Consider the following 26394-nt stretch of genomic DNA (forward strand, 5'->3'; position numbering starts at 1 on the left):
GTAGACCCATTGAAATTGATCAACATGTCTAAGGTAGTTCTGTTCATTTCAGTGTGTCTACTCTGAGTGAATGGCACCCAATATTTGTGTACAAAGTTGTTTTGTGTGTGGCTCTTTGTATATGTTACAGATAACATCTCTTCCATTGTGGTTCCCACCTTTATTTAGAAAGCTTAGGAGAGTTGTTGTTTACCACTAATGTTGAAGGTCTTTTGTGTCCCTCCACTGCCCATGAATTAATTTATTTCTAGTGTTGCTTCTTCATTTAAACTTTTTAAATTAATTACAATTGTTGTTGTTGTTAAAACCATCCGTATTAACCCCCGAAAAATCATATTCCAAAATGTTAAACTGGCAGTTGCAGTTAAATCCTTTTGTCACACGCAGCATTTACCAAACGTATTCATTTAAAGTTATTGACTCTTTGTCCTTATTGCCAGAGCACTAAAGTTTAAACTAAATGGTACATTGGGTAAACAATGCTTTGTTTATGATTTACAGATGGCTGCTGTGGAAACAGTGATGATGTGCGATAAAGAAAACATGTTGTTTGCCAAAAAGGATGGGTGGGTGTGGGGGGAACATGAGGGGTTTTTTTTTCTTTCCAAAAAACAAAACAATAAAGAAGGATCCATTGTAGCTTAATGTTTTCAGCTGTAAGGGAGGTGTGAGGTTTAGGAGAAAAGAGAACAACAACATGGAATGCCAGGTCTTATTTCAGAGGCTGGGGGCGGATTGGTGGGGATTTCTAAAGGGCTTTGCACTGCAACAAATGTGTAGTTTTCCCAAAAGTTATTAACACGTGCTTGTGATTTCAGTGTGCGAGCCCAAATGAGACCATAAAACCATGTGAAGTACATCAGAGCAAGTTCCCTTATGCCAAAAAGGAGTGTTCAGTTTTGTACAGTGATGTTTTTGCCCCCTGTCGCAATGTGGTAAGTATATATTTCCTAAGCTATCTAAAAAGCACATCTTTGCTCTGGATCTCTGCTTGCCAAACATAAAGAGTTGCTTTGGTACTAACACCTGGCTCACAACAGGCTTAGTTAGCCCTGCTATTAGGCACCAGATGGCGAGGTGTGGTGCTACAGAGCTGTGTGTACCATGCATCCTATAGTTGCTGCCCTCAGGTGAAGTACCGGTAGAAGACACTGCCAGAGGATGAAGTAAAATTCTGCTTCCAATCTGATTTGCTTCTGTATGGGGAGACTGCCCCAGGAAGCAAAGTTTGTTGGCTCAGTCCTGGTCCACAAGATGAGCAGCTGCCCATCTGAAGGGCTAGGGAGCCACTACACCACATAATGTCCCCGGGCTCTATGCTAGGAATCTACTTAGCCATAGGCTGTTCCTCCATATCCTTCCAGTTTGGGCTTAGTAGTCCCCACCTGAAGACTTTGAAACTTGTGGCCGCCTCCTTTCAAGAGCAGCATATCAAAAGCAGGGTAGCTCCAAAATATTTTATTGAAAAGATGTACCAAGATATTTGCTGTTTGGGTTTGAAATGCTCCTGTCCTTTTCCTTTCTAGCCAGTATCTCACACTCCTTGTCTTAACACTACTGAATTGTACATACAGTGTATTATTAGCAGGCTGTTGGTAGGTTCTGATTTCTGTTTCTAGGAGTGAATGAAGAAACTGACACAGGGAGATACCAAACTACACCATGGAACATGAAACAAGGAAGCCTGTATTACCCAGGAAGCATACCTGGGGAAGTTATCAGAAGCCCATCACTACCACCAATTCCATTTTCCCACTGTTTACTTCCCAAGTTCACATCAGGATTGCCATTATTATTCTAGGCTGCCTTTAAAGGGGGATATATAAATGTACAAAACAAATAAATAGTGTTCTGGACTATCTGAAAAGAGCACCTGGGAAATTGGGAAATCACAACCCAAAGGTGGTGGTGATATCATGCTAAGATGACAATAAGCAGATGGGATGAGCTGCTGGCTGAATTTGACAGGCATGTTAGTTTCAGCTGCATGGCCAATCATTACAGTAGATGGCAGCATTTGCTTTGTAACTGAAGAGCATGGCCGTTCTTTGGCTTGGTTATAACATTTCTCTTTACAGGCAATTATCTAGCCCCCCAAAGTTACTTTAATTCAGTATGAGTTTATGCCATTATTATTATTATTATTATTATTATTGCTGTTCTTAATTGCACTGCTGCTGCTACAACAACGTTTGGACAAGTTTTGGTAGTCAGATTTATTCTATCCACTTCTGGTTTCCATTAATCTCAAAGCAAATGTCAAACTTCTGCATGCATGCTTTGTTTCTCAAAAGTGCATAATCAGCTAAGCTAGTTTTCTCATAGTTTTTCGGACTTCTAATTTTCATGTTTTCTACCCATTTTTGAGGACAAACGTTAGGTTGACAGGTCTATTATTTCCCAGGTCATTAAAACAAAAACAAAATTTTTGTACTTTTGTACTTGAATTTGTAAAAGAACTCCTGCCTTCCATCCCTGGATAATTGATTGTTCTGAATTTGTCAGTTTAACTCTAAAGCTGCACTCTTTGTCACTTCTTTCGGAGACAAATCTCCTCCTTGAAAATAATAGTTCACCTGTGGCTATTCATTTAACATATTGTGCTGTGAAGGCTGAAGCAAAGGGTCAATCCAGCTTTCCTGCAGTTTTCTTGTTCTCATCCAGGACTCCTCTGTATCTTTGTCATCTAACATCTTACTGTCTCTCTGGCTGGGTTCCTGCTCCTGGCGTCCTTAAATCAATGTTTGTTACTTGATTCTACACTTTCAGTAATATGCCCATCAAATGACTTATTTACTTGTTTTATCCTTAGGTTTGCGAGAGTTGACTCCTTTTAGAATGGATTTGCAGTGGTACCTCAGGTTAAGTACTTAATTGGTTCCGGAAGTCTGTACTTAACCTGAAGCGTACTTAACCTGAAGCAGACTTTCCCATTGAAAGTAATGGAAAGTGGATTAATCCGTTCCAGACGATGAAAAAACCCCTAATACAGCAATTTAACATGGATTTTACTGTCTAACGAGACCATTGATCCATAAAATGAAGGCAATAATCAATGTACTGTACTATAAAATAAATAAAGACAGTATTGTAGATGAAAAAAATTAACATTTACAATGATACCTCAGGTTAAGTACTTAATTGGTTCTGGGGTGCCATTCGCACCCCAAAAAGTACTTAACCCGAGTGGCGATAGCACGCGTGCGCGAAGCGCCGATAGAGCACTTCTGTGCATGTGTGTAGTGCGCTGATCGCTTCTGCGCATGCGCGTGTGGCAGAACCCGGAAGTAAACACTTCCAGGTCTGCAGAGTACTTAACCTGAAAGTACTCAACCTGAAGTGTACTTAACCCGAGGTATGAATGTAATTGTTTTCATTAACCTCTCAAGATACTCGAAGTACTTTGACTTTCCACAACAATTTCATTTCAACAGATCCCCTCATTTCCCTGCTCAGCTACTCCGAATCTGACTTTCTCCATATTTTTCAGATTGATGTGACATCATTTGTCAAAAACTGCCATACAGACACTTGCAACTGTAATCTTGGCGGAGACTGTGAATGCCTGTGCACAAGTATTGCAGCTTATGCTCACAAATGCTGCCAGCAGGGTGCAGTGATTCACTGGCGATCTCCATCTCTCTGTCGTACGTATGTTTATGCCATCAAGCATAATCTCTGGAAAGCAGATTATTCCATACTTTCTTTAATTGATTTCTAGTACATCAATGTTTACTGTGCAAATGCTGGTAGCCTGATACTAGATATGGTTGCACAGAAGTAATTCAAGGGTAAACAATAGCTGTGCTCCCCTGTGGTTCTCCACCAAACAAGCTTAAGGTCCATCAGTAGGAGAATGTACAGTAGTTAAGCTTCCAAGACTCCAGACACATCCAAGTAAGATGCATCATGTGGCAGTTTGCCATTCTTAAAAAGAAATAGTAATTCTGGTCTGTATTTTTACAGATGGACCTTATGTTAAAAGTTGTACCTTTTTACAGCTATAAGAAATATTCAGTGTTGGCCATACTTGGAATAGACCATTGATTTCAATGATAATACCCGATGAAATCCTACCTGAGTGACTATTTGTATATATTATCTGCCTGTGTATCTACATCATGTTACTTTTGTATTCTACTCTTCTTAAGCTAGCAATTTATTAGTATTGTTGGCTGCTGCTGCTGCAAAAAATAAATAAACCAGTGAATGTAATAATGATAATAATTTATTATTTATACCCCGCCCATCTGGCTGGGTTTCCCCAGCCACTCTGGGCGGCTTCCAACCGAATATTAAAAACAGTACAGCATGTACATTTTAAGGGATTTTTGTTGTTCTGCAGTGCAGAAAAGACATATCTCAGAAATTGCGGTTAAGGTTAGGTCTTCAATAGAGTGACACTAATTTCTTTACTAATAATAGAATCCAAGAAAAATGCAGGTTAAAAGTTAAAGAACAGAAGGGTGGGTTTTGTGAATCAGAATTTAGAGCTTGGCTATGTGACCTAGTCTTGTTGTTACTGACAATCACAAATTCTCTAATTATTCTCTGAGTTGTTATGTATGTCGTTAAATGGTGTGTCTATTCCTTCTTTCAGCTTATGACTGTGATTATTACAACCAAGGTACGTAGCATTTCTGTGAGCTTTAAAAATAAATAATAGTAATATACTGGATATATAGATTCTCCCCAAACACTGCTGTAGTAGTGATGGTAGTTCCAAATATTTATAGACCAGTTTTCACTGTACATGGTCACAAGAAGGTTTACACAACCATCAATAAAAAGAAAGCCATCAGTGTTTCGAGTTGCTTGTTTCTCTTGCCATAATTTAACACCTGTCATTTTTCTCCGCTCCAGGACTTGGAGAAGGACCATATATTTTGGCCAGCTATGGTCAGAATGACACTGTTATAGGAGTCAATGTCACCAGCAAAAATATCTTTCCTTTGCCAAGAAGCAGTGTCAGTGGGAATGTGTATTTTAATTTTATGATAACTCCAGGACTTTTCAAAGATAAAATTCTATGTGAGTTCTATCTTCAGTATTTCATGTACTTAAACATCAAGTTTTCAAAGTTGAAAAAATGTTAATCTTTATGTATCAGAAAATACTTTTTCATTATCTTTTCCAAAATCTGAGTATATCTATTTGTGATAGACCTGAATACAAGAGTTGTAAGAGAAAAAAAGGCTTTAGTTTTTTATCATTAATATTTTTGTTTTATTTATTTTTTACTTTATCAGTGTACAAGTCCTTTCTCCCTTGATTTAGGAGAAATGCTTGATAGCATCGTAAAGTTAACCAGAAACATCTCAGCTGTAGTTTTTTTTTTATTACAGTAGTCTAAAATAAATGCCTACAATTATCATTTGACTTTCATCCTTGAATTTCTAGACTGAGTTGCCCTGAAACATCCAGATGCATGTCTTACATTTCAGAAAATATTACTTCTTATAGGTTCCTTGCTGTAGTTCTGTAGGATAAACACCCAGGGTGAACAACAGATTCTCATTTATATTAATCAGATTCAAAGTATCAGGCTACAAACCTATGCACACTTTCCTGGGAATAGGCACCAGTGAATACCATGGAGCTCAATGAGCCTATCTTTTAAGTAGACATGTATAAGATTGCACTTGATTTTCAGCCATAGTTAATGTAGGCCAAGAACAGGAATAATCACTATGCAAAGAAGCCATTTTAAAATACTGTTAGCAGAATTTTAATATAACCTTGTCATGACTAGTTTGCCATTGAACAGATTTTTAACAGAAGTATCACATTTGATTTTGGTAGTGAAATCTTATTAATATATTGCTGTGGATTTAATTTGCGGCAGCTCCGTCTCTGGTTTCGCTTGAGTCTGCCGAAAGGCCAAACTACTTTCTATATGTCCATGACGATGAAAGCATTTCCTTAGAACAGTGGGAGGCAAGTTCCTTGTTTCGTAGAAGAGCAACTTTTTTCCATCATCAAGGCCTTTGGATCCCAGGCTACAGTGCATTCGAGCTACACAGCAAGAAAGGTTTCTTTATCATACTCAGAGCATCTTCTGTGAAAGTATCAAAGTTTGATGATTCTGAGGAATTCAAACGTTCAAGCAGTTTCAACATAGAGGGTGAGTTGTACATGTTCCTGGGTGCAATGTGTGTGTGTCAGGTGTCAGGGAATCCGATCCCCCCCACAGTAGGCTGCCAGGAATAAATAGACAAGGAAGGCTCTTACCAATGTATTTTATTCAATATTCACAGAGAAAGGCTTAGGAATGTTGCCTTTTGGAGCAATGACGTTACTCCGAGTAATCTCCACCCCTCTTATCTCCTCAACCTTATGGTGGCTGCTTAGAGCCATTTGTCTCTGAGCCCTTTGCTCTCCTACTTTCAATGCTTGCTGGGTTCTGGGAGAAGGGGTGTCTGGAATGCTTTCTAGTGATAACGTGTCAGCCAGCTGCTCCGGCTCTGCCTCCCCCTCCTCTTCTCCCATTATTTCCCAACTTTGCCCCTAATCTACCTCTGAGCTGTGACCTCCTGCAAACCAATGTAGTAAATCTATACTATCTTCCTCTTCTCTGGAAAGTTCAAGCTGGGGAGGCAGTCTCCACCATCCCTCCTCTGTCCAGTCCCTGACAGTGTGGAATGCTGCGGATATATCATTTTCAAGATTTATAACAGCAGCAATTACATTGTAACTTCAGAATGGACAAATCAGTTAATCTCAGTTTTTATGTGTTCATTTGCAAGCCCATTCCATCGTGCTTCCATGTCTGTGATTTTAGCTTGTTAAGAAAGCACGACAACCACTTTATTTTCAAACACCTTTTGGTACGTTTTGTTGAGCTGAGAATTGTATTGAGCTGAGAATTGCATTTGTATTGCAAAATTCAGACATGCCTGAAAACTGAACCATAACGCTACACAGGAGTCCATGAATCAGGTCACCCTGAAAGAAACCCTCATTTTGCTGTTACCAATTTAAAAATTAGGATCAATCTGTTCCATGCAAAGGGATCTTCAGATAGCCTTCATTTATACACAACTAGTGTCAAGATTTCAGATCCCCCCGGCATTTGCTGGCCTTTGTGTCTGCATTGATTTTATGCTGCCTCTTTTGTGCTATGACCTCTGCTTTCATGCTGTTGTTTTATGTTCTACTTTTAATTAGCGTTGTCATGCTTTTCACATATATTACCTTAATAGTTGTTAAACCAGAAAGACAATTTATAAATTAGAGAGATATTCTACTTCATGCATTGTATGGAAATACTCGGCAGTGACCCTATTTTCCCCCCTTATTTGTATCCCACCTTTCAAGTCACAAATCCTTCCAAGGTGACTTACAAGTAACAAAAATACATCACTAGCATCACTGTATTAAAAATTTAACAATTCATTGGGATCCATCTCACAGGGCAACTTGCTGTTGAATGCCCAGCCTTTGCCTCCCTCCCTCTGTCGTACTCCCTTGACCCAACTTTCCTGTCACACGTTTCTTCAGTATTCAAATGGTGAAGGAGAAGAAAAGACCACCTCAAATGATATGCAATAGAAACTGGTGGATATTAATCTTATAACAGCCATCTGTTTCTGTTGTATCACTCAGTGTAGACAGAATCTGTCTCCAGAAGAAGAATAAAAACCTACATGTGCAAGGAGGGTGGTGGCACTGGGAACATGTCCTCCCTTGTCCTCCATAGAGTGGACTCCCCCTTCAGTTTCATTGTGGGTATCCAGTTAATGTTTACACCCATGTGCCCAATCTGATGCTTTTGTTGTTCCTTAGAACTCCATACAGCAGTACCTTATAGGAGGATGTGTGAATGGAGATACGAACCTTGTACAAGTCCTTGTGTTAAAACATGCAGTGACCCTGAAGGAGTAGCATGTAAATTTCTTCCACCGTGAGTATAGTTAATATTTCATGTCATACTTAACATACTAACCATGGGATATTCTTTTCCACCGTGTTGCCACATTTGCATGTTCAACCAATTACGGCTGATTAAGTTTCGTATTCAGAAAAAAATATATCCCTCTGCGTAGCATCCTTGGGAATGAAGTAACATTTGAAGAGGACCTGAGTTCTGCTTACATTAGAAACTTGCTTATACTTTCCAGCAGCGTGTTTTTTGAAGTTTCTAGCAATTTTCAGACAATACCTTCCATTGTCATGAGCAAAGGATGCCTTGTTCAGAGCTGAAGTCTAGAACTCAAGTATTGAAACAGAGACTAGTTTTCAACCATTTCCATTTTGCACCATGTATTTTGAATTCTATGGAGCAGCCGTGCAAACTTTAAGCTTCTTGCCTTTTTGAAATGACTACAAAAAAATTACTGTGTTGTTGTTGTTTTCCTTGAACCTTTTAGAGTTGAAGGATGCTTACCATACTGTCCCAAAGATATGATTCTTGATGAAGTCACACTTAAATGTGTTTATCGAGAAGACTGTAAGTGTCTCCTATATATTTCGAGTAGATTGTTAGAACACTGTAGTATGTAATGTTTATCACCAATATAAACCAACATACAAGCTATTTTGATATAAAGTTTTCAATTACTTTAAAGGTGTTATATTATACTACAGTAAATTTAAAGGTATAAGTCGCTTAGTGCAGCCCATGAAAAATACATTTTTACTGATATATATCTGAAAGTTTAAAATAAGCAAATATAGCAATATGCCTGTTGGCATATGTCCATGGAGTTTTCTTGGCAGAGATACTGGAGTGGCTTGCCGATTCCTGCTCCAGGTGGATCACGTTTTGTCAAAACTCTCCACTATGACCTGTCCGTCTTGGGTGGCCCTGCACAGCATAGCTCATAGCTTCTCTGAGTTATTCAAGCCCCTTTGCCACGACAAGGCAGTGATCCATGAAGGGTCACAAAGAGTAGGACATGACTAAACAACTAAACAACAACAACAACAACAACAACAACCAATAGCAAACTCAGTTATCTGAGTGTTGCTACTTATGTAGCCAAAATGGGTTGTACATGAATAGGAGGGGAGGTATCAGTCCACTGGGGAAACCTCCAATTTTGCATAAGCCCCACAAACACCTTTGTGCTGGTGGGGGAACCCTATGGAGGCAAAAATCTTCGAAGAGCTCAATGCAGACTAAGAGTGCTGAGTAGACATGGACTGCTGACTGTCTTTTGGAAGGTGGGGGATGGAATAGGCATGGATGTTTGGCTGGAATAATGAATAGGAGCACTGCAGCATCCTGGATACATTTTATTGCAGGCCCCACTTGTTTTTATTAATATATTTCTGGAGAAGCAATCCTATGCAGGAGCAGGACCCACTGAACTGACTGAGATTTCTTGACAAACATATATAAGATTGGACTATTAATTGTAGAAGTGAAAGATCACTTATATGAAAGATAATTGTAGAAGTGAAAGATCTCTTATATGTGAATAAGTAAAAGAAAAGCTGATTGTGTGTGTGTGTATTGGCTGCATATTTTTTAAAAAATGTTTATGAAATGCTTTGTTCTCGAATAAAACTGTGGAATGCAACTTTTTAAAATAGACCTCATTGCTGCTTGTACAATAATTTTATTAAGCAAAGCGGCAAAAGCTACTATTGCTACTCGTTCAGACCTAGGAAGAAGAGTTTGGATTTGATATCCCGCTTTATCACTACCCGAAGGAGTCTCAAAGCGGCTAACATTCTCCTTTCCCTTCCTCCCCCACAACAAACACTCTGTGAGGTGAGTGAGGCTGAGAGACTTCAAAGAAGTGTGACTAGCCCAAGGTCACCCAATAGCTGCGTGTGGAGGAGCAGAGACGTGAACCTGGTTCACCAGATTACGAGACTACTGCTCTTAACCACTACACCACACTAGGTCTGACTTTCTATCTTCCACCTTATTAAGAAGCTGGAGAGCCTGAATCTAGATTGCTTCCTGCTTCCCTTCCCTTTCATTACTATGGAATAATACTGAAGCATGCTTTTTTTACAGGCATACCTGTGAAAGCCACAGAAGCTTCAACTACAGCAAAGCCACTGAGAACAAGGCCCACCGTATTAAGCCCCCATACAGTGGACACGGCACAAACATTTCCTCATATGCCCCCTGTGCTTGTCACTGAAGCGGTTGAGACAACATATATTAATCTAACTACGCAAATGGCAACTGAGAGATTGGTGACATTTGGAGGACAAACTACGGAGAGAATAGTTACGGATCTTTATTCTACAACACCGTTACCAGTTCCAGAGCACTCTTCTGAAGGTAGCTACGGCGCTACAACACAATCTGTGCTACTTGCGCCTGTATCCCCAACAGCTCTCCCAACCACTAAGGAAGCCACAGCAGTTACAGCAAAGGTGACATCCTACACCACAAATCCTATATTTTTTATATCATCGCTCACTGCAACAACAGCTGAACCATCACTGCTTGCCTTTCCTTTAATATCCACATCAACTATACCACTGAGATCCACTGGACAAGAATTTGCCTCTGCTAAAACACCTACAAGCATCATAGTGACTGGAGGTGCTTCCACAATCAAATCTCTGGTAGCAGCAACACCACAGCCATCTTTATCAACTGAAAGAACATCTCGTTCAAGTCTCGTGCTGTTTTCAGGTTCCCCGTTAACAGAAAGGCTTACCGTGACTTCAAGAACGAGGTCTACTATGACCGAACCATCCATTCATTTGACTCATTTGCCTGTGCTTACAGCAACTCAAATTCCCTTATTGGCATCTAGATTTACTGCCTTTTCTTCAAATCCTCCTTATAGCATAGCGGTTTCAGGCTCAATGACAACTCGACCTGACTCAGAAATGTTGCTGCCTACATCTCTGTCATCACCAGAAGCACTTATAACATCTTCTGAACATACTGTTCCCTTAACCACAAAGCATTTTTCTACTACAACACCATCCTCAGCTGCTTCACCAAGCCCTACAACCACACGGTCTTCATTGAGTCCCCAAGTGACACAGGCAATGTCTACGCTATTGTCTCCTCCGGTTACGTCTCAAATGTCCAAAGCAACTGGGGAAGTTACAATGATCTCAAAGAGCTTTCATATAGGACCTTCCACCGCTTCGCTTCCAGACATTCCTCAAACCTCCCAATCACTTGAAACAAAAACAGTTCCAACAGAAAGCAAGCCTGCATCGCACATTGGTTCATCTCCAGTGCCAACTGTTTCTGTAAGTTCATTAGACTTTGTTGGCACCAGAGCTTTGCCAAGTAGAACCCCTTTGTTACCTACGAGTATTTTATATGATACAACACAAATGACTCGGAAAACAAGTATGCATTCAGTTGGCCCACACACAGGATTAAAAACTGATTCTACTGTTAAAAGTGTGGGTAGTTTCCCCACTTCTGCAGTGCTTCCAGGGCATCTATCTGCTTTCACAAGTTCGTCCACATTACTTACAGTGTTACCAAAAACTTCTTCTGTCTCCGCCTCTTATTCTGAAAGCTCATCAGTGATTCCCACAATTGGCATAACTTCTGCTGTGATGCCAGCTAGCACTCTCATACAAATGCCAGTTGGCGAACATCCTACCTCAACAAGCCCGGGTTCTTACCCTGCAGCTCCTTCTTCAGCTATTCCTTTGTCAACTTTAAGTCCAACTATTTCCACAATAAATGCTTCATCTTTGTCTCCTCTGGAGGCCTCTGATATGCCCATGCTATTTTTAGGAACCAGGAGTTCCTCTTCAGTGGATGGTAGAACGTTATCTTCATTACCCAGTGCAATCAGTACTCAGTCTTCACCGCCAGCATTTACCATGGGTGCTCTTTGGAATATGACATCAACCCCAACAAATGCCACTGAAAAGTATACCCTGAGCCCACCAGTAAGTTTACTACCTTCCTCTGCAGCCACGATAGTTCCTAGAAAAACTGCGCTAGTCACTGAACGTTATCCTATTAGTTTTGAACACCACACTGCTACTACTTCATTCCCAGTTCCTACTACCTCCCAAACACTTACGCATACTCCAAACTTTACTTTGTTTACACCCAAACCTTCCACAGAAGCCTTCAGAACTATACCCATTAAAATGGATGAAGGGACTACCTCAGGTTGGATAGAGCTGGGAGCGACACATGCTACTGAACTTCGAAATGTGACCGCATATGCCTCAGAAAGTAACCAGACCTCAGAAATACAAGAAAAAGTCACTAAGTACACAAGCACCGAGGAATCTTCGCTGCTTCCCACTCAGATGACTCTGGCTGTCAGTGAAAGCAGAAGGGCTTCAGTGAAACCAGTCTCTTTTTCAGACGATCTGATAGATGTAACATTATCCGATTGGTCTGGAGCTCCACCACCAAAATCAATTAGGCCTTACTATAGTGTGGCTGAACCCGAGGAAATGAGAACAACCAGCTTGCAGAATGTCACAATAGCAGATTCAACTCACTCAACTGCAGAGCAATTGGGGGCCCAAACTTCACAGGCTGAAATGGAGATGGTGACTACAGATACTGCAGAATATGCTTCCTTTGGCACAATGATACATACATTAATATCTGCGACATCCCCAGAATGCACGGTGAGGACATTTTCACCTACTTATTTAATTTACTTAACATTCTAAAATTTTATTAGACCATTTATTATTTTGATTTGTACATTATTTCTTTTTGTTCTTCAAATTTGCTTCAAAGACAATATCTTTATCGTCACAATATGCAGACATACATTCTATAAAGTTTATCTTTCCTTTTTTGTATGGTAAAGGGACATCTTGGTTCATGGAATAAAATCAAGACTGGTGTTAATGTCTCCCAATTCTCCCCCCATTATGAAACAGCCAAGGTATCTTGATCCAGTAGACAGATGTAGTCAGTACGTGTGCATTAATATGGGATGGATGCTGTACAACCTCTCAAAGAACTGCCATAAGACTGTGGAGAAGCCTGACTGTGGTTTTCGTGGGATGCCAGTCCAAGTAAACACTGACAGCTGCTGTCCAGAATGGGAATGTCCTTGTAAGTTCTAAAACGCTGACCTACAGTGAAGAAAGTATATTCTTAGGATATACTCTACTGCTGCATAGGAATGTGCCTATTGACTTAATAATACAGTGGTCCCTCAACTTATGAACTTAATCCATTCCGAATGCACATTCGTAGGTCGAAAAGTTCGTAAGTCGAAAAGCGGTTTCCCATAGGGAAAAAAAATCCGGAAAAATTCGTAAGTCGAGGAAACCGCATTTAAACCGCCAACGGTTTCCGTTCGGATGTAGAAAAATTCGTAAGCGTGCAGCCATTTGTCCCGTTCGTAAGTCGAAAACTTCGGATGTCAAGTACAGTGGTACCTCTACTTACGAATTTAATGCGTTCTGAACGCACATTTGTAAGTCAAAAAAAATTGTAAGTCGAATCCCATAGGAATGCATTAGGAGAAAAAAATTGTAAGTTGAAGCAACCCTATCTAAAAATTCATAAGTAGAAAAAATCCTATCTAAACCGCATCCAAGATGGCGGACGGAGCTCCATTCGTAAGTAGAAACATTCATAAGTAGAGTTATTCGTAAGTAGAGGTACCACTGTAATTCGTAAGTCAAGGGGCCTAGTAGTCCTAGGAAATGATGTAATGATGTCAGGAAATCCTATTCAAGCTTCCTTGAATGTAACCCCCGCAGTTTAACTTCAGAGCAAACACGTATTAGGATTGTACTGCTGAACAGTTGTCATTTTTTTAAATAGTATTTTTCTATTCAGTGGACTTTCTGTGCATTTCAATATGTGAAGTAACCCCCTCTAGCAAAATAAGTCCTTTGTCATTATTATTATTATTTTTAAAAAATCTATCTCTGAATTGTTGGTTATTAGATGTCACCTTTTTTCCTAGGTCAATGTTCTGTCCTGTCTGAACTGAGCATTATTACATTTGATGGAAATAACGTGGCATTGTATAAAGTAGCATCCTATATTTTAGTCAAGCTACCCACAGAAATTATTGTTGCTCATATTGAAAAATGCCCTACAAATCAGGTAGGATCCTTGTGTATTACTATGCAATATTAAAAGGGTTACTCCCCCCCCCCACAAATGTTTACAGTGCTTTTAAAAGGAAATTTGCAGATAAATATTATCTCTAGTAACAAACAAATGAGATCATTGTTTCTATTATGTATTATAATCAGATAATGTGCAATCCTTGTGTTAGGGATTCTGGTCGGATTCTTCATTGACCAATTAGCAGAACTGTAGAATTAGAAATATGGATCTTATGTAATGCTGTAATTATACTGCTTTATGTAACCGTGATTCTAACCCATGTTTATACCTGTTTTTCAGAGTGCCAATTCAATAAGAAGACTAGTGAGTATTTTTCTAATTATGATTTTAATATATCTGTAAGCAAACACAACAATTAGTGCTGATGGTGCCATTTCATTCTCTGTGTTTGCTTTCTTTCAAGGTTCCACCTGGAAGTGCTTCAGGTCTTTGTTTTAAGAAACTTAATGTAACAACGTCTTCACATATAGTACTTATCAATCGTTTAGAAAGAAAGGTGAGTTAAGAGGAATATTCAGTGAAGACTAATACTATTAGAAATCTATTGTGGATAAGTAAAAGAAACAGGAACTCCTTTTCCAGAATTGCAAACATGCATTTAGATATTTGGGATTGTGACAAGCAAGCCATATCTCCTAAAACTACCCCATTGGTTGGCCTTCAGAGGGTCAAATTAGATATCATGTGGGAGATTTGAGACCGGATCTCCTTGACAAATAATTTATTTTCCTAGCCTGGCCTCATGGCGTACACAGGAAGATGCGCACACCCCCTTGCGTGCGTGACCCCTTGCGTGCGCACTCTTACAGAGGATGGGGAAAGAGCCCCAAAGAAGGGTATAAGAAAGCTTTGCAATTTGTGTTGCTTTACTCATGTCGTGGAGGACCACCTTGAGTCTCTCTATATATAGAGATTAAAACTCTTTCTCTGAAACTCAACCCGGTGTCGTTTTGACTATCTTTGTCCTTGCCTGGGTGCAACTTAAAAGGGACCCTTACTAGCTGATAAGGCTGCAACTCCATGCGGCCGGCACTGCAGGAGCGCGATCAGCTGTGAAGGCGGGGGAGCTGATCGTGCTCCCGCCTTGCTGGCTGCATCCCCACGCTCCGCCTTCTCATCCACCACCATCCCTGCCGCTTCTGTGCTTGCCGCCACTGCTGGGCTCACTGCTTCTTCTTTGCCTGGCCCATCCAAGGAGCTTGGAGTGCCCTGCAGCGGCGGGCGGGGCGCCTGAGCCAGTGGCCTCCGCCTGGCCCAGCCAAGGACGCCTGCCGCCCCGCCACCCGGAACCAGTGGCTGCAAGTGATTAAAAATGTGCTTTGATTGCAAGTGATTAAAAATGTGCTTTGATTGGCCATGTGTATTTATTTTCAAAGAAGCAGCAATGAGGCTGGGGCAGATTGAGGCGTTTCACCTAGATACAGTTATCCTGCAATTTTTTTCATTTCTTTATTTTTAGGTGGTCGTGGATTCTATGATTCAGCCTTTGCCTTTCTCAAAACATGGTTTATGTATTCAAGATACTGGTGCTATGTATGTAGTCAACACACCAGCTGGCATCAACATTAAGTGGGCTCATGTCACAGGCATTATAGATATCCAGTATGGCTTTCATTCTAATACATCTACCAAGACTGAAGGACTTTGTGGTGAGAATATGGTTTCTAATCAATATCTTCATTTTGATCCGCTACTGTAGTATTTCTTAAAAAATAATAATAGATTATGCTTGCTATCCAGTGTCCTGCCAACCAAAACCAAAACTCTTATCCATGATCTGGTGTCTGCCTGCCTGCCTGCCTGCCTGCCTGCCTGCCCCCCCCCTCTCTCTCCCCACCACCCCAGATACTGGTATTGCTGGTAAAGCTTGTGTCTTTCAGCAGCAACTTCCAATGATCGTGTTAATATAGAAGAAGAGTACAGGCAGTGATCATTTTAGGCATCCAAATGATGCACAATTGCCAACATATGGGTACTTTGGGGCCTGGAAGAAGGAAGAACGGGTGTGGAATGAGGGTGGAGTGGGGCCCATTGGTGCTGGGAACGGAACCCCTGCACCAACCCCTGCCTGTAGTTAGTAAATGACTTACTTGCATCTCTCTACCGGAAGATGACTGGATCATAACAGGGCCTATTTACATTAATGCTCTGTCGTTCTGAGGTCCAGTGCTGAGGGCCTTCTGGCAGTTCAATCGCTACAAGAAGCCAAGTTACAGGGAACCAGGCAGAGGGCCTTCTCAGTAGTGGCGCCCATCCTGTGGAATGCCCTCCCACCAGAGGTCAAAGAGAATAACAATTACCAGACCTTTAGAAGGCATCTCAAGGCAGCCCTGTTTAGGGAAGCTTTTAATGTTTGATGGATTTCTGTATTTTAATATTTTGTTGGAAGCCGCCCAGAGTGGGAACCCGGCCAGATGGGTGGGGTATAAATAAATTATTATTATTATTATTATTATTATTATTATTATTATTATTGGTGAAGGAAATTTATACTAGATTGTATCATTTCACACATCGAGATTAGCTTTTCTGCCTGCTCTCATCTCTTTCCCTATTGTTCTTTCCCTGTTGCAGAATAAATCAAACCTTTTGATTTACTGTCTAATATATTCATTGTTCTATGCTCATTTGTTAAGGTGTCTGCAATGGCGATCCAGCGGATGACCTGAAAATGCAAAATAGAACCATAATTACAAATGTGGATGAAATCGAGGCTTTTATTAAGAGTTGGGAAATCGAGAAATCCGTCGATCTAACAACAAGGAGACCTGTAAGAAACTGTACAGAAGATAACTGTACATATTGCATGGAACTCTTACATAGATGGGCTTTTGTCCCATGCCACAAAAAAGTAAGTATATACAAAGGAGCGAGCACTGTCTCTAGAAGATCACATCTAGCAATTCAGGGCACGCTTATATAAAGCATATAAATTAAATTTGAATGGTTTTAATGGTTTCATCACCTGAGGGCACTGTTCTAGAAATCGTGAGGGGAGGAAGGGGATTAACTTTCTTTGTAAGATAAGCAGGGGTGTACCCAGGATCAAATTTAGGGGGGCCAAGGGGCGGGACCAAGGCACGGGAGGGGAGGGGCTACAGTGGGAATGTGGGCGGGGCTATGTGGCCTGCGCCTTTCAGATGTCCCGAGGAGGCAGCCCCAGGCTCCCGCTCCCCGCGCGCAGCTCCAGAGGCGCGCAGGGAGCATAAGCCTGGGGCCGCCACGCTGCGCCCCTCAGCCCTTTGCTTCTAGGGGGGCAACTGCCCCCCTGCCTACGCCCATGAAGATAAGTACTTACCAGTGCTTACTAAGAGAAGTGCTCATCTAATGTATTGTGAGTGGACTAAGTTCCAAGATGGAGATTACAGGCTGAATAAGTGCCTCACAGTTGCTGCAGGTATCAGGCTGCACATCCAGGAGAGCCTGAGAACTCAAATATTTGCCACACATCTCTGATATTCTGGTGCGTCTCCATGAAGGTATTGAACAACTGTGAATTTGAGAGTTTTTTTCTTATGGACCCATGAGGTTGTCTTTACTATTGAAAATGACATTTCTCTCTCTCTCTCTCTCTCTCTCTCTCTCTCTCTCTCTCATTTTTGTTCCTAGTGAAGATAGAAGAAATTTACCCTTGATAATGAGAGCCAGTGTGGTGTAGTGGTTAAGAGCGGTAGACTCGTAATCTGGTGAACCTGGTTCGCCTCTCCACTCCTCCACATGCAGCTGCTGGGTGACCTTGGGCTAGTCACTCTTCTCTGAAGTCTCTCAGCCTCACTCACCTCACAGAGTGTTTGTTGGGGGCGGGAGGGAAAGGAGAATGTTAGCTGCTTTGAGACTCCTTCGGGTAGTGATAAAGCAGGATATCAAATCCAAACGCTTCTTTTTCTTCTTCTTAATTGATCAATCACTATATAATGTATTTTAATGTAGGTTTCACCCCAAGACTTTTGTGAAAAAATGTGGATCAACAATACATATTTTTGGAATTATGAATGTGATGCTCTTTCTGCATATGTAGCGCTGTGCAACAAACATAATATCTGCATTAAGTGGAGAACAGCAGATTACTGTTGTAAGTATAGTATTTCTCCTTCTCTCTCCCTGCTACCTCAGCTGCTTCAATTAGGAGAAGAAAATGTCAGCAGTGTTTATTTCCCTCTGTGTGTCTGACATGTAGCTCTCCGTTGTCCTGATGGGAAAGAATACCAGCCTTGTGTGCAACCGTGTGCTGCTAAAACATGCCTAAATAAATGGTTCTATGAAGAATCACCATGCTCCTACTTAAGAGAAGACTGTGTTTGTAAAAATGGAACCATTCTTCACAGAACAGACTCTGATCTCTGCATTCCAGAAGAAAAATGTGGTGAGTAAACCTATAGCTATGTAAGTACATTTACCCGCACTAGGCCCAAGCGTGCTTGGTTTCTGGTGGGGCAGAGACATGGTTTTTATCTCTGTCGTTTATTTATCCAAAGAGTTTGAAATTAATAGACAGACCAGAGTACCTCCAGTTTTTTCTATTCCCAAATGAGTACAGCTTGAAAAACTGTGCTCCATCTACAGGCTGCAAAATCACTGCCACTGTTTATCCTATGCATGTTGATTCAGAAGTGATTTCTGAGTAACAGTCCATAGGATTGCAGTCTGCGTTTGTTTTAAAATTTGCCGTATTACAAATTTCTTGGTAAAAATCCTTCAGTGTGCCTGACCATATCCCTGATAGTGATTCCAGAAAGGTGGATTCAAAAATTTTCTGGGCCAAGGTGAAACTATGTTAAAATTGTCGTTGAAGACTAATTATAAAGGAGTCAAAAGGCTTCACAGTGTGGTTATTCATACAACCCAGTTCTTGCCATTTCCACAGGGAGCACCTAAATATTTACTGATGTCAATATGGGGTCCACACTGCCTTTCCCCGCTACTTGCCGCCTTGAAGTGGGTCAGGTATCTGTTTTTGCATTGCAATAAAAATCAAACTCTATAAAGGAGGCGATTGTAGATGGTAATTCTGGGTTTGTGTTCTAGAATTAGTTAAATGAGCATGCAGTCAAGCTGATCAAATGGAGATTAGGAGCCATTAAGCTGCTATTAATTTGACAACCACCTTTTGTATGAGTCTCAAGGCGATTAACAATCATACAAACAACTGGGTTTTAAAAGAATACAATATAGGTTTTAAGGCAATGCAAATTCACACCCAAAGCATAATAAAAATATTATCTAAAAAAAAAACCACACACCCGAAACAGACCTACCGAAAAATCATCCAGAAAAAACTTTGTCAAAACAAAAATGTCTTCGACTGTTTCTGGAAAGTATGTATTGTGGGAACCCACCTTAGCTCAACAGCAATGCTGTTCCACAAAACTGGGGCAACCATACTGAATGCTGTGGAGCAGGCTTCTAATATTTTAGGGACACCCATAAAAGAGACTCTACTGCAGCATGCAGTGGCCTTACTGGGCTGGTAGGGTGGTCTCTCAAGTAACCTGATCCCAAGTTGTGTTGGGTTTTATATGTTTGTACCCAAACCTTGAAATAGGCCTGGTAGCATGTAGGCAACCTGTTCTTGTAAAGATAGCAAGCTCAAAGGTTGCTAGGTCTTAGAGACAGGATACTTCTGGCGAATGAATATCAAATGCACGGGACATTTTCATGCCCTGTTTTGTAAGCTTCAAGAGTCATTGAGCTGTCAGCTGCTGGAAATAGGATGGTGGGTTAGATGGAACTCAAATTAACCCTGTATGGCAAGTCTTCATTTTCACAATGGTTCATAAAATCACATCAGTTCTTTTAACTGGACCATGATGAAGTAAATCGGTAATTTGTGCAGAAACATGAACTCTGATGTGCATTAATTGCTAGTCAGGAAAGCAGATAATTCTATTTTGGTCATAGATATTGAGTAACTGGGACCCAGGTGGCGCTGTGGTTAAGCCACTCAGCCTAGGGCTTGCTGATCAGAAGGTCGGCGGTTCGAATCCCTGTGACGGGGTGAGCTCCCGTTGCTTGGTCCCAGCTCCTGCCAACCTAGCAGTTCGAAAGCACGTCAAAATGCAAGTAGATAAATAGGAACCGCTACAGCGGGAAGGTAAATGGCGTTTCCATGTGCTGCACTGGTTTGCCAGAAGCGGCTTTGTCATGCTGGCCACATGACCTGGAAGCTATAGCCGGCTCCCTCGGCCAATAATGCGAGATGAGCGCGCAACCCCAGAGTCGGTCACGACTGGACCTAATGGTCAGGAGTCCCTTTACCTTTATTGAGTAACTAAAAACTCTTTTAAGTTGCACAATTTTTCAAATGATAGTCTACAAATATGTTCCAGGAAGAAATGTAAGCCCTTTAATTAGGAGTTGTATATGTACTAATTTCCTGATTTCTAATTGGATATGGTTCATATTTTCTGTCTTTCTGAAGGATGTTGTGCTCTCTTTCGTTTATAGCATGTACTGACAATGCAGGGCATCCCCGTTCAACTGGAGAGGTTTGGAATGGCTCCCAGAAAGGGTGCTGCATGTATATGTGTGTGGAGAATGGGAGCATTATTGCCGTAGAGCCTGAATGCAATAAAGAGGCTCCTCCGATATGCCGGCGAGAGGGTGAAGTGATTATCAATGTGGTCGAAGAAGGGGCTTGCTGTCCAAAGAAAGTCTGTGGTAGGTAATGTTTACGAGGTGTTGAAAGGAATTGATCTGCGTGCTAATATAATTTGTCAAATTGCTTACGGTTAGAGAAAATTAATAATTCCTCATAGATAAAATCAGTGCTGAGGTTTTGGAGAAAAAAAACAAATGAACATATATCTATTATGGTTCTGATCCCTGCTATAAGCTATAAAAAGGCTCCCCTCTGAGTTGTGATGGAAATGTCCAATCACCATTCAGCTGAGGAACTGGGGGTGGTGGGTGTCTAGAATCAAACACCTATCTGGTTACAGAGATGGGACTGTGGTTGACACACTTCTCCACAATTAAGGAGCATAATTAGGCCAACCAAAAGGCTTGCTCGGATGTGTACAGAAGGGCAAAAAAAATGTATAGCATTCTTCTTAGCATCTTTGTGATTCTCCACTTCAAACTCTGACTTCTCTGTTTCCATTTCATTGTTGTTGTTTAGTCGTTTAGTCGTGTCCGACTCCCGACTCAGGAGTGTTGAAAGCTGGGTATCACAAAGGAGCTCCTATCTCACACCACAGGCTCCTTTGTCCCCAATATTAGATAATGATATGGATCTAAATCTCTCTGCCAGAGGCAGAAACTTAAAGGGAGTGACCCCATGGACCAGAGCATGCCAGGCACTCCTGTCTTCCACTGCCTCCCGCAGTTTGGTCAAAGATGAGCCCCTCCATTTCATTGTGAACTATCATACAGCTGCACTATCTTAATGTCATGGACTGGCTGCATGCAGAGGGGTGGTGGGAGGCACCAGCTGATGAACCCCCAGGGGAAGAGGGCTCAGAGCCAGAGGATTGGTGATAGGACAACAATGAGTGGTCAGAGGGAGAAGACTGGGAGGGGGAGGTGTTGGAAGCTGAAGAGGCAACAGGGTTTAGTGAGCAGGGAGAGGCTGGGGCAGAGAGAAGTGCAGAATCCAAAGCTGAAGTGGAAGCTGGAAAGAATGGTAGGCAAGAGGTAGAGATGAGACAGTCTGCTGAAGAATCCAGGGAGTCTCCTGCTGCTTCTGCTGTGACCAGCTCCCCTTCTTCTTGGTCTACCAGAACACAGAGAGAAATGAAAAGAGCAGAGCAGAGCAGAGCAGAGATTGGTTGTGTGCAGACACAGTCTTCGACAGCTTAGGAAACACACTGAAGAGGAGGAGCCTTAGAGAACAGTGGGACCTTCAGTCCTTGCAACTGCCTCTTTGGGGCAAGACCTACTAGGATCACTAGGCATGTACTGTTTTAGCTTCTTTGAAGAAAGAGTTAACTTCCCTAACACTGTGTTTTTCAATTGCTGGCCTACACTCGTCTCTGGCTGCTGACACTTAAGTCTTCCTCAGCAAATGAAGAAAAACAGATTTGGACATTGACAGGCTGAAAATGTTGACATACTTTGTTCAACTTTGATTTTGTGCAAATAAGACATTGTTATTTTTTTCTATCCTGCCTTTGAGAAAAAACTCTTCTGTATTTAAAACGATTGACCCATATCCTAATAAATAATAAACCAAGGTATTATAATATTAAGCATGGCTAATTGTAGGATCATTTTTTTTTGGAACATACTTCCTTGTAGGAAGTGAACAGTTGCTTCAGTATTTGCATCTTCTGGTAAATAGTAGATTTAATAAACAGCCTTGAAATTATGAACAGATGTCATCTTCATGAGACATGTTAACATTTGATAGCACTATACTGAATGGGCCAGTCTTTTTATTTTTATATTCAGAATGCAACATGACTCTATGTGACTCTCTTACTCCAACTTGCAGAAGTGTTGAGAAATTGGTAGTGGTATACGATCCTTTGTCATGCTGTCCTCAGTACCGATGTGGTAAGTGATAATGTTCATTTATTTTTATTTTATTGTATGTATATCCTGCTTTTCTTTCATCTTGGAACATAAGTTGGCATACATGTGGTCAGACTGAAAAATTACATCAAGAGATAGGTCATCTATGTATGTGTAGCTCTTCTGAGGATTTAAAAATAACAAGTTTTTACTAGAGAAACTGTTTTGTGTTGTTTTTAAATTCAGAATGTGATCCATCAGCATGCCCCAATGCTTCCCGTCCAGAATGCAGAGAAGACCAATTTCTTGTTGAGGCAAAACAGGAGGATCCTTGCTGTTTTTCTTATTTGTGTGGTAAGGAAGCTTTCCCCTGCTGGTAAGTCCATGAGTAAGCAGGGGGCTCCAGAATATCAGGCCAATGGCTTATCTGATCCAGCATTGTCTTCCCACCATTTGTGTCATCAGAAGATGCAGAAGATGCAGGATATTATGAGAGAGGGAGGAAGATGTCACCCTATCAACTTCTCCACAGAGTTACAATGCATAATTTGTGCGTCTCTATCATGTCCTCACTGCAACTGTTACTCACTAAAATAGTTTTGGTAGCTCCTTTATTATTTTGGGTGTTCTTTCCTGCAAATATAGAGTTTGGTTTTTCAATTTAATTACATTAGTTGCCTGTTTTTAAAAGTAAGGTATAAATGCAGTCAATTTTAATGGCTGGTTTTCTCCCCAAGGTACAAAAATTGCATTATTAGAGAGTGATTGGATCCTAAATTTAATTTAGGGAAACTTATTCAAATGTGCATGCACCATTCACAGTACTCTGTGTGTGTGTGTGTGTGTGTGTGTGTGTGTGTGTGTGTGTGTGTGTATGAAGTAGCTATTGTCCCCAATTTTTTTAAAAAAAGTATGAATTAGCTCTAAAAAAAGCTAATCTGGAGCAACTTTGTACAACTGCATAGAATATATTCAGAGTAATTTTATTTATATATGAAGTAATTGAATTTGCTCTAATATAGCACTTCAGATAGCGGGAGATGAGAACTTAACTGAAGGCATCTAGACTTCAGCTGAGACTTTTCAAGGCTATGCCATTTTTGAGATTGTTATGTATTCCAAAGTGTTTCAGCTGAAAAAGAAACTTCAGGAAAAAAGAGGAACACAAATCTCAATAAAATAAATTTATAAAAGTTGTTTTACACCTTTGTATGTCAGTGTAGATTTGAGGTACCTGCAAAACCCATCTGATTTCTCTCAGTTGTACATTGACTGCATCTAGGAATTGCAGCAAGTACAGATTTGGTGAAATCTATACCAGAATGTAGAGTGACCAAATGCTACGGTTCGCCTCAGTATCAAGTGAACATTAGATCTCTACATTACTATAGCTGTATAAGTTTTAACCTACTATTAGCCATTTTTCATTGTCTTCCAACACTTTTTAATGGCAATAAAGCAGTTTCATATATGTTTTAAACTGGATGTTTGATTTATTTTCTCCTGCAGTTTGTGAATCCTGCATCGAACCTATTCCGTTATGCAATGAAGGGGAAATTCTCACTGTAGATCTTAGCTCCGCACATTATTGTTGCCCTCGTTACCACTGTGGTAAGGTCTGCTTTGTTAATATATCTTGGGTTAATAGGAGTGCTTCTATTACTATTCAATTAATATTGCAGTTACCAGGCAGTGGTATCAATGTGGGACCTGGCAACCCTTTATTTGTTGATGTTTTACTAGTGCTAATCTTTTTTCTTTTTCTTTTTCTTCTCTTCCTGCAGTCTGTGATGAGAATCACTGTCACTTACCTCTTTTGAACTGTTCTGCTGATATGAAGCTGGTGAAGAAGAAAATAGCTGGGCAGTGCTGTCCAGACTGGAATTGTGGTATCTGCATTTTATTTTTTATCAATAATTGTTTGAATAAGCACCATATGGCCACTTTCCCCACTGACTGATCCTTCTCTGTCTGTCCATCTCTCCTCAGAATGTGACTGTGAAAGTGCTACTATCCCATCTTGTAAACTGGTAAGACATGTTTGCCTTGGAGGCAGTTTAGTAACATATATAACGCTCCAGCTTTTTAGAGGAGAACAGCAATATCTCAGGGATGATATCGACTCTTTAGCTTCCTCCACAAAGCAAAACATGGTCACGCATATTTCAAGCACTGCTATTTCTCATTAATCTGACAATTTATTTATTTAAAATCAACACTTGAGCCGCAAAGTGTTAATTATTTGTTCTGAGTCATTCCACGTTGATGGATATTAACGTATTATTGTGAATGCATAGTTGGTATTTGGGGGAGGGGTATGTTTGTTTTACTGTTTTTATTCTGGTTTTGGTTACAGGTAGGTAGCCGTGTTGGTCTGGGTCGAAGTAAAATAAAAAAATTCCTTCAGTAGCACCTTAAAAAGTTAAACAACAGATCAACAGAGCCAGACTGATACCTAGAGAGAACCTGCTGCAAGACAGACCCAAAATGGAAAATAACAAACTTAGTTGGTCTTTAAGGTGCTACTGAAGGAATTTTTTTATTTTATTCTGGTTTGTTAGCCACCTTGAGTCTCTTTGGAGAAATAGATGGAATGGGAAAAATTAAAATAAATAAAATTGAATATTCTTACGTTGAGGCCTTTTTTTGGTCTGTTCTACTATCATATTAGGGGATGCGGGTGGTGTTGTGGTCTAAACCACTGAGCCTAGGGCTTGCCGATCAGAAGGTCGGCGGTTCGAATCCCCGCGACGGGGTGAGCTCCCGTTGCTCGGTCTCAGCTCCTGCCAACCTAGCAGTTCGAAAGCATGACAAAGTGCAAGTAGATAAATAGGTACCGCTCTGGTGGGAAGGTAAACGGCGTTTCCATGCGCTGCTCTGGTTCGCCAGAAGCAGCTTAGTTATGCTGGCCATATGACCTGGAAGCTGTCTGCAGACAAACACCGGCTCCCTCGGCCTATAGAGCGACATGAGCAGAAAACTCCAGAGTCGTCCGTGACTTGACCTAACGGTCAGGGGTACCTTTACCATTACTTTCATATTCTGTTCTAACACCTGTTCTATATCTGTTCTGCCATCATCGGTATGCAGAAATGATATAAGATATGTGAAGGATAAGATTATGCCTAAGTCTGTGTATGACTTAGTTGAATATCGCCCTATGGTTTTAAATATTATCCTGTTTCAGTTTGCCAACACACATTGAAATGTATGAGCCTCTATATTATCTGCAAGAATGTAGACTTGTTCTGAAATGTATATACACTTTAAATTATGTTGACTTTTGTAATATGTGAGCTTTCAAACAAACCGCTTTCATTCCATTTTTCTAGCTTTGCTTAAACAAATATTTCCCGTGACCTGGAAAATGTCTGATTGAAAATCCCTATCTATCACAGTGTGATAAAACGTTGATTTGTCTGTTATACCCTTCCTAAATAATATAAAGAGTGTGGTGCATAGTTCAATGTGGTAGATGCTTTATCATGTGCCTAATATTGCTGTTAATTCTAAAATCATGACATTATGAGGAAAGCAAAGAAGTGACCTGATTAAAAATATGCAGTGGTACCTCAGGTTACAAACTTAATTTGTTCCAGAAGTCCGTTCTTAACCTGAAGCGTTCCCAGAAAACTGAACGCGGCCCCAGAAACAGATTGCGTTTGTTGTTGTTGTTGTTTAGTCATTTAGTTGTGTCTGACTCTTTGTGACCCCATGGACCATAGCACGCCAGACAATCCTGTCTTCCACTGCCTCCCGCAGTTTGGTCAAACTCATGTTCGTAGCTTCAAGAACACTGTCCAACCATCTCATCCTCTGTCGTCCCCTTCTCCTAGTGCCCTCCATCTTTCCCAACATCAGGGTCTTTTCCAGGGAGTCTTCTCTTCTCATGAGGTGGCCAAAGTATTGGAGCCTCAGCTTCACAATCT

The 26394-nt window shown here is 40.8% G+C and overlaps 1 protein-coding gene across 1 annotated transcript in view; it reads left to right on the top strand.

Moving 5' to 3' along the window:
* The window catches only part of OTOGL (otogelin like), an 89296-nt gene that overhangs the window by 50827 nt on the left and 12075 nt on the right, over positions 1-26394 (top strand). Inside the window, exons 26-47 of the mRNA XM_088651897.1 lie at positions 819-935; positions 3491-3647; positions 4601-4627; positions 4864-5031; positions 5846-6124; positions 7786-7903; positions 8370-8449; positions 9971-12540; positions 12802-12979; positions 13845-13987; positions 14294-14317; positions 14418-14510; positions 15474-15663; positions 16651-16865; positions 17945-18086; positions 18192-18377; positions 20459-20671; positions 22403-22507; positions 22712-22819; positions 23975-24076; positions 24250-24354; positions 24455-24495. Coding sequence (XP_088508023.1) covers positions 819-935; positions 3491-3647; positions 4601-4627; positions 4864-5031; positions 5846-6124; positions 7786-7903; positions 8370-8449; positions 9971-12540; positions 12802-12979; positions 13845-13987; positions 14294-14317; positions 14418-14510; positions 15474-15663; positions 16651-16865; positions 17945-18086; positions 18192-18377; positions 20459-20671; positions 22403-22507; positions 22712-22819; positions 23975-24076; positions 24250-24354; positions 24455-24495 — 5361 coding nt within the window. The remainder of the gene's footprint in view (positions 1-818; positions 936-3490; positions 3648-4600; positions 4628-4863; positions 5032-5845; positions 6125-7785; positions 7904-8369; positions 8450-9970; positions 12541-12801; positions 12980-13844; positions 13988-14293; positions 14318-14417; positions 14511-15473; positions 15664-16650; positions 16866-17944; positions 18087-18191; positions 18378-20458; positions 20672-22402; positions 22508-22711; positions 22820-23974; positions 24077-24249; positions 24355-24454; positions 24496-26394) is intronic.

Source organism: Zootoca vivipara, chromosome 9, assembly GCF_965207765.1.
Source record: "Zootoca vivipara chromosome 9, rZooViv2.hap1.1, whole genome shotgun sequence".
In the NCBI taxonomy this organism is placed as follows: domain Eukaryota; kingdom Metazoa; phylum Chordata; class Lepidosauria; order Squamata; family Lacertidae; genus Zootoca; species Zootoca vivipara.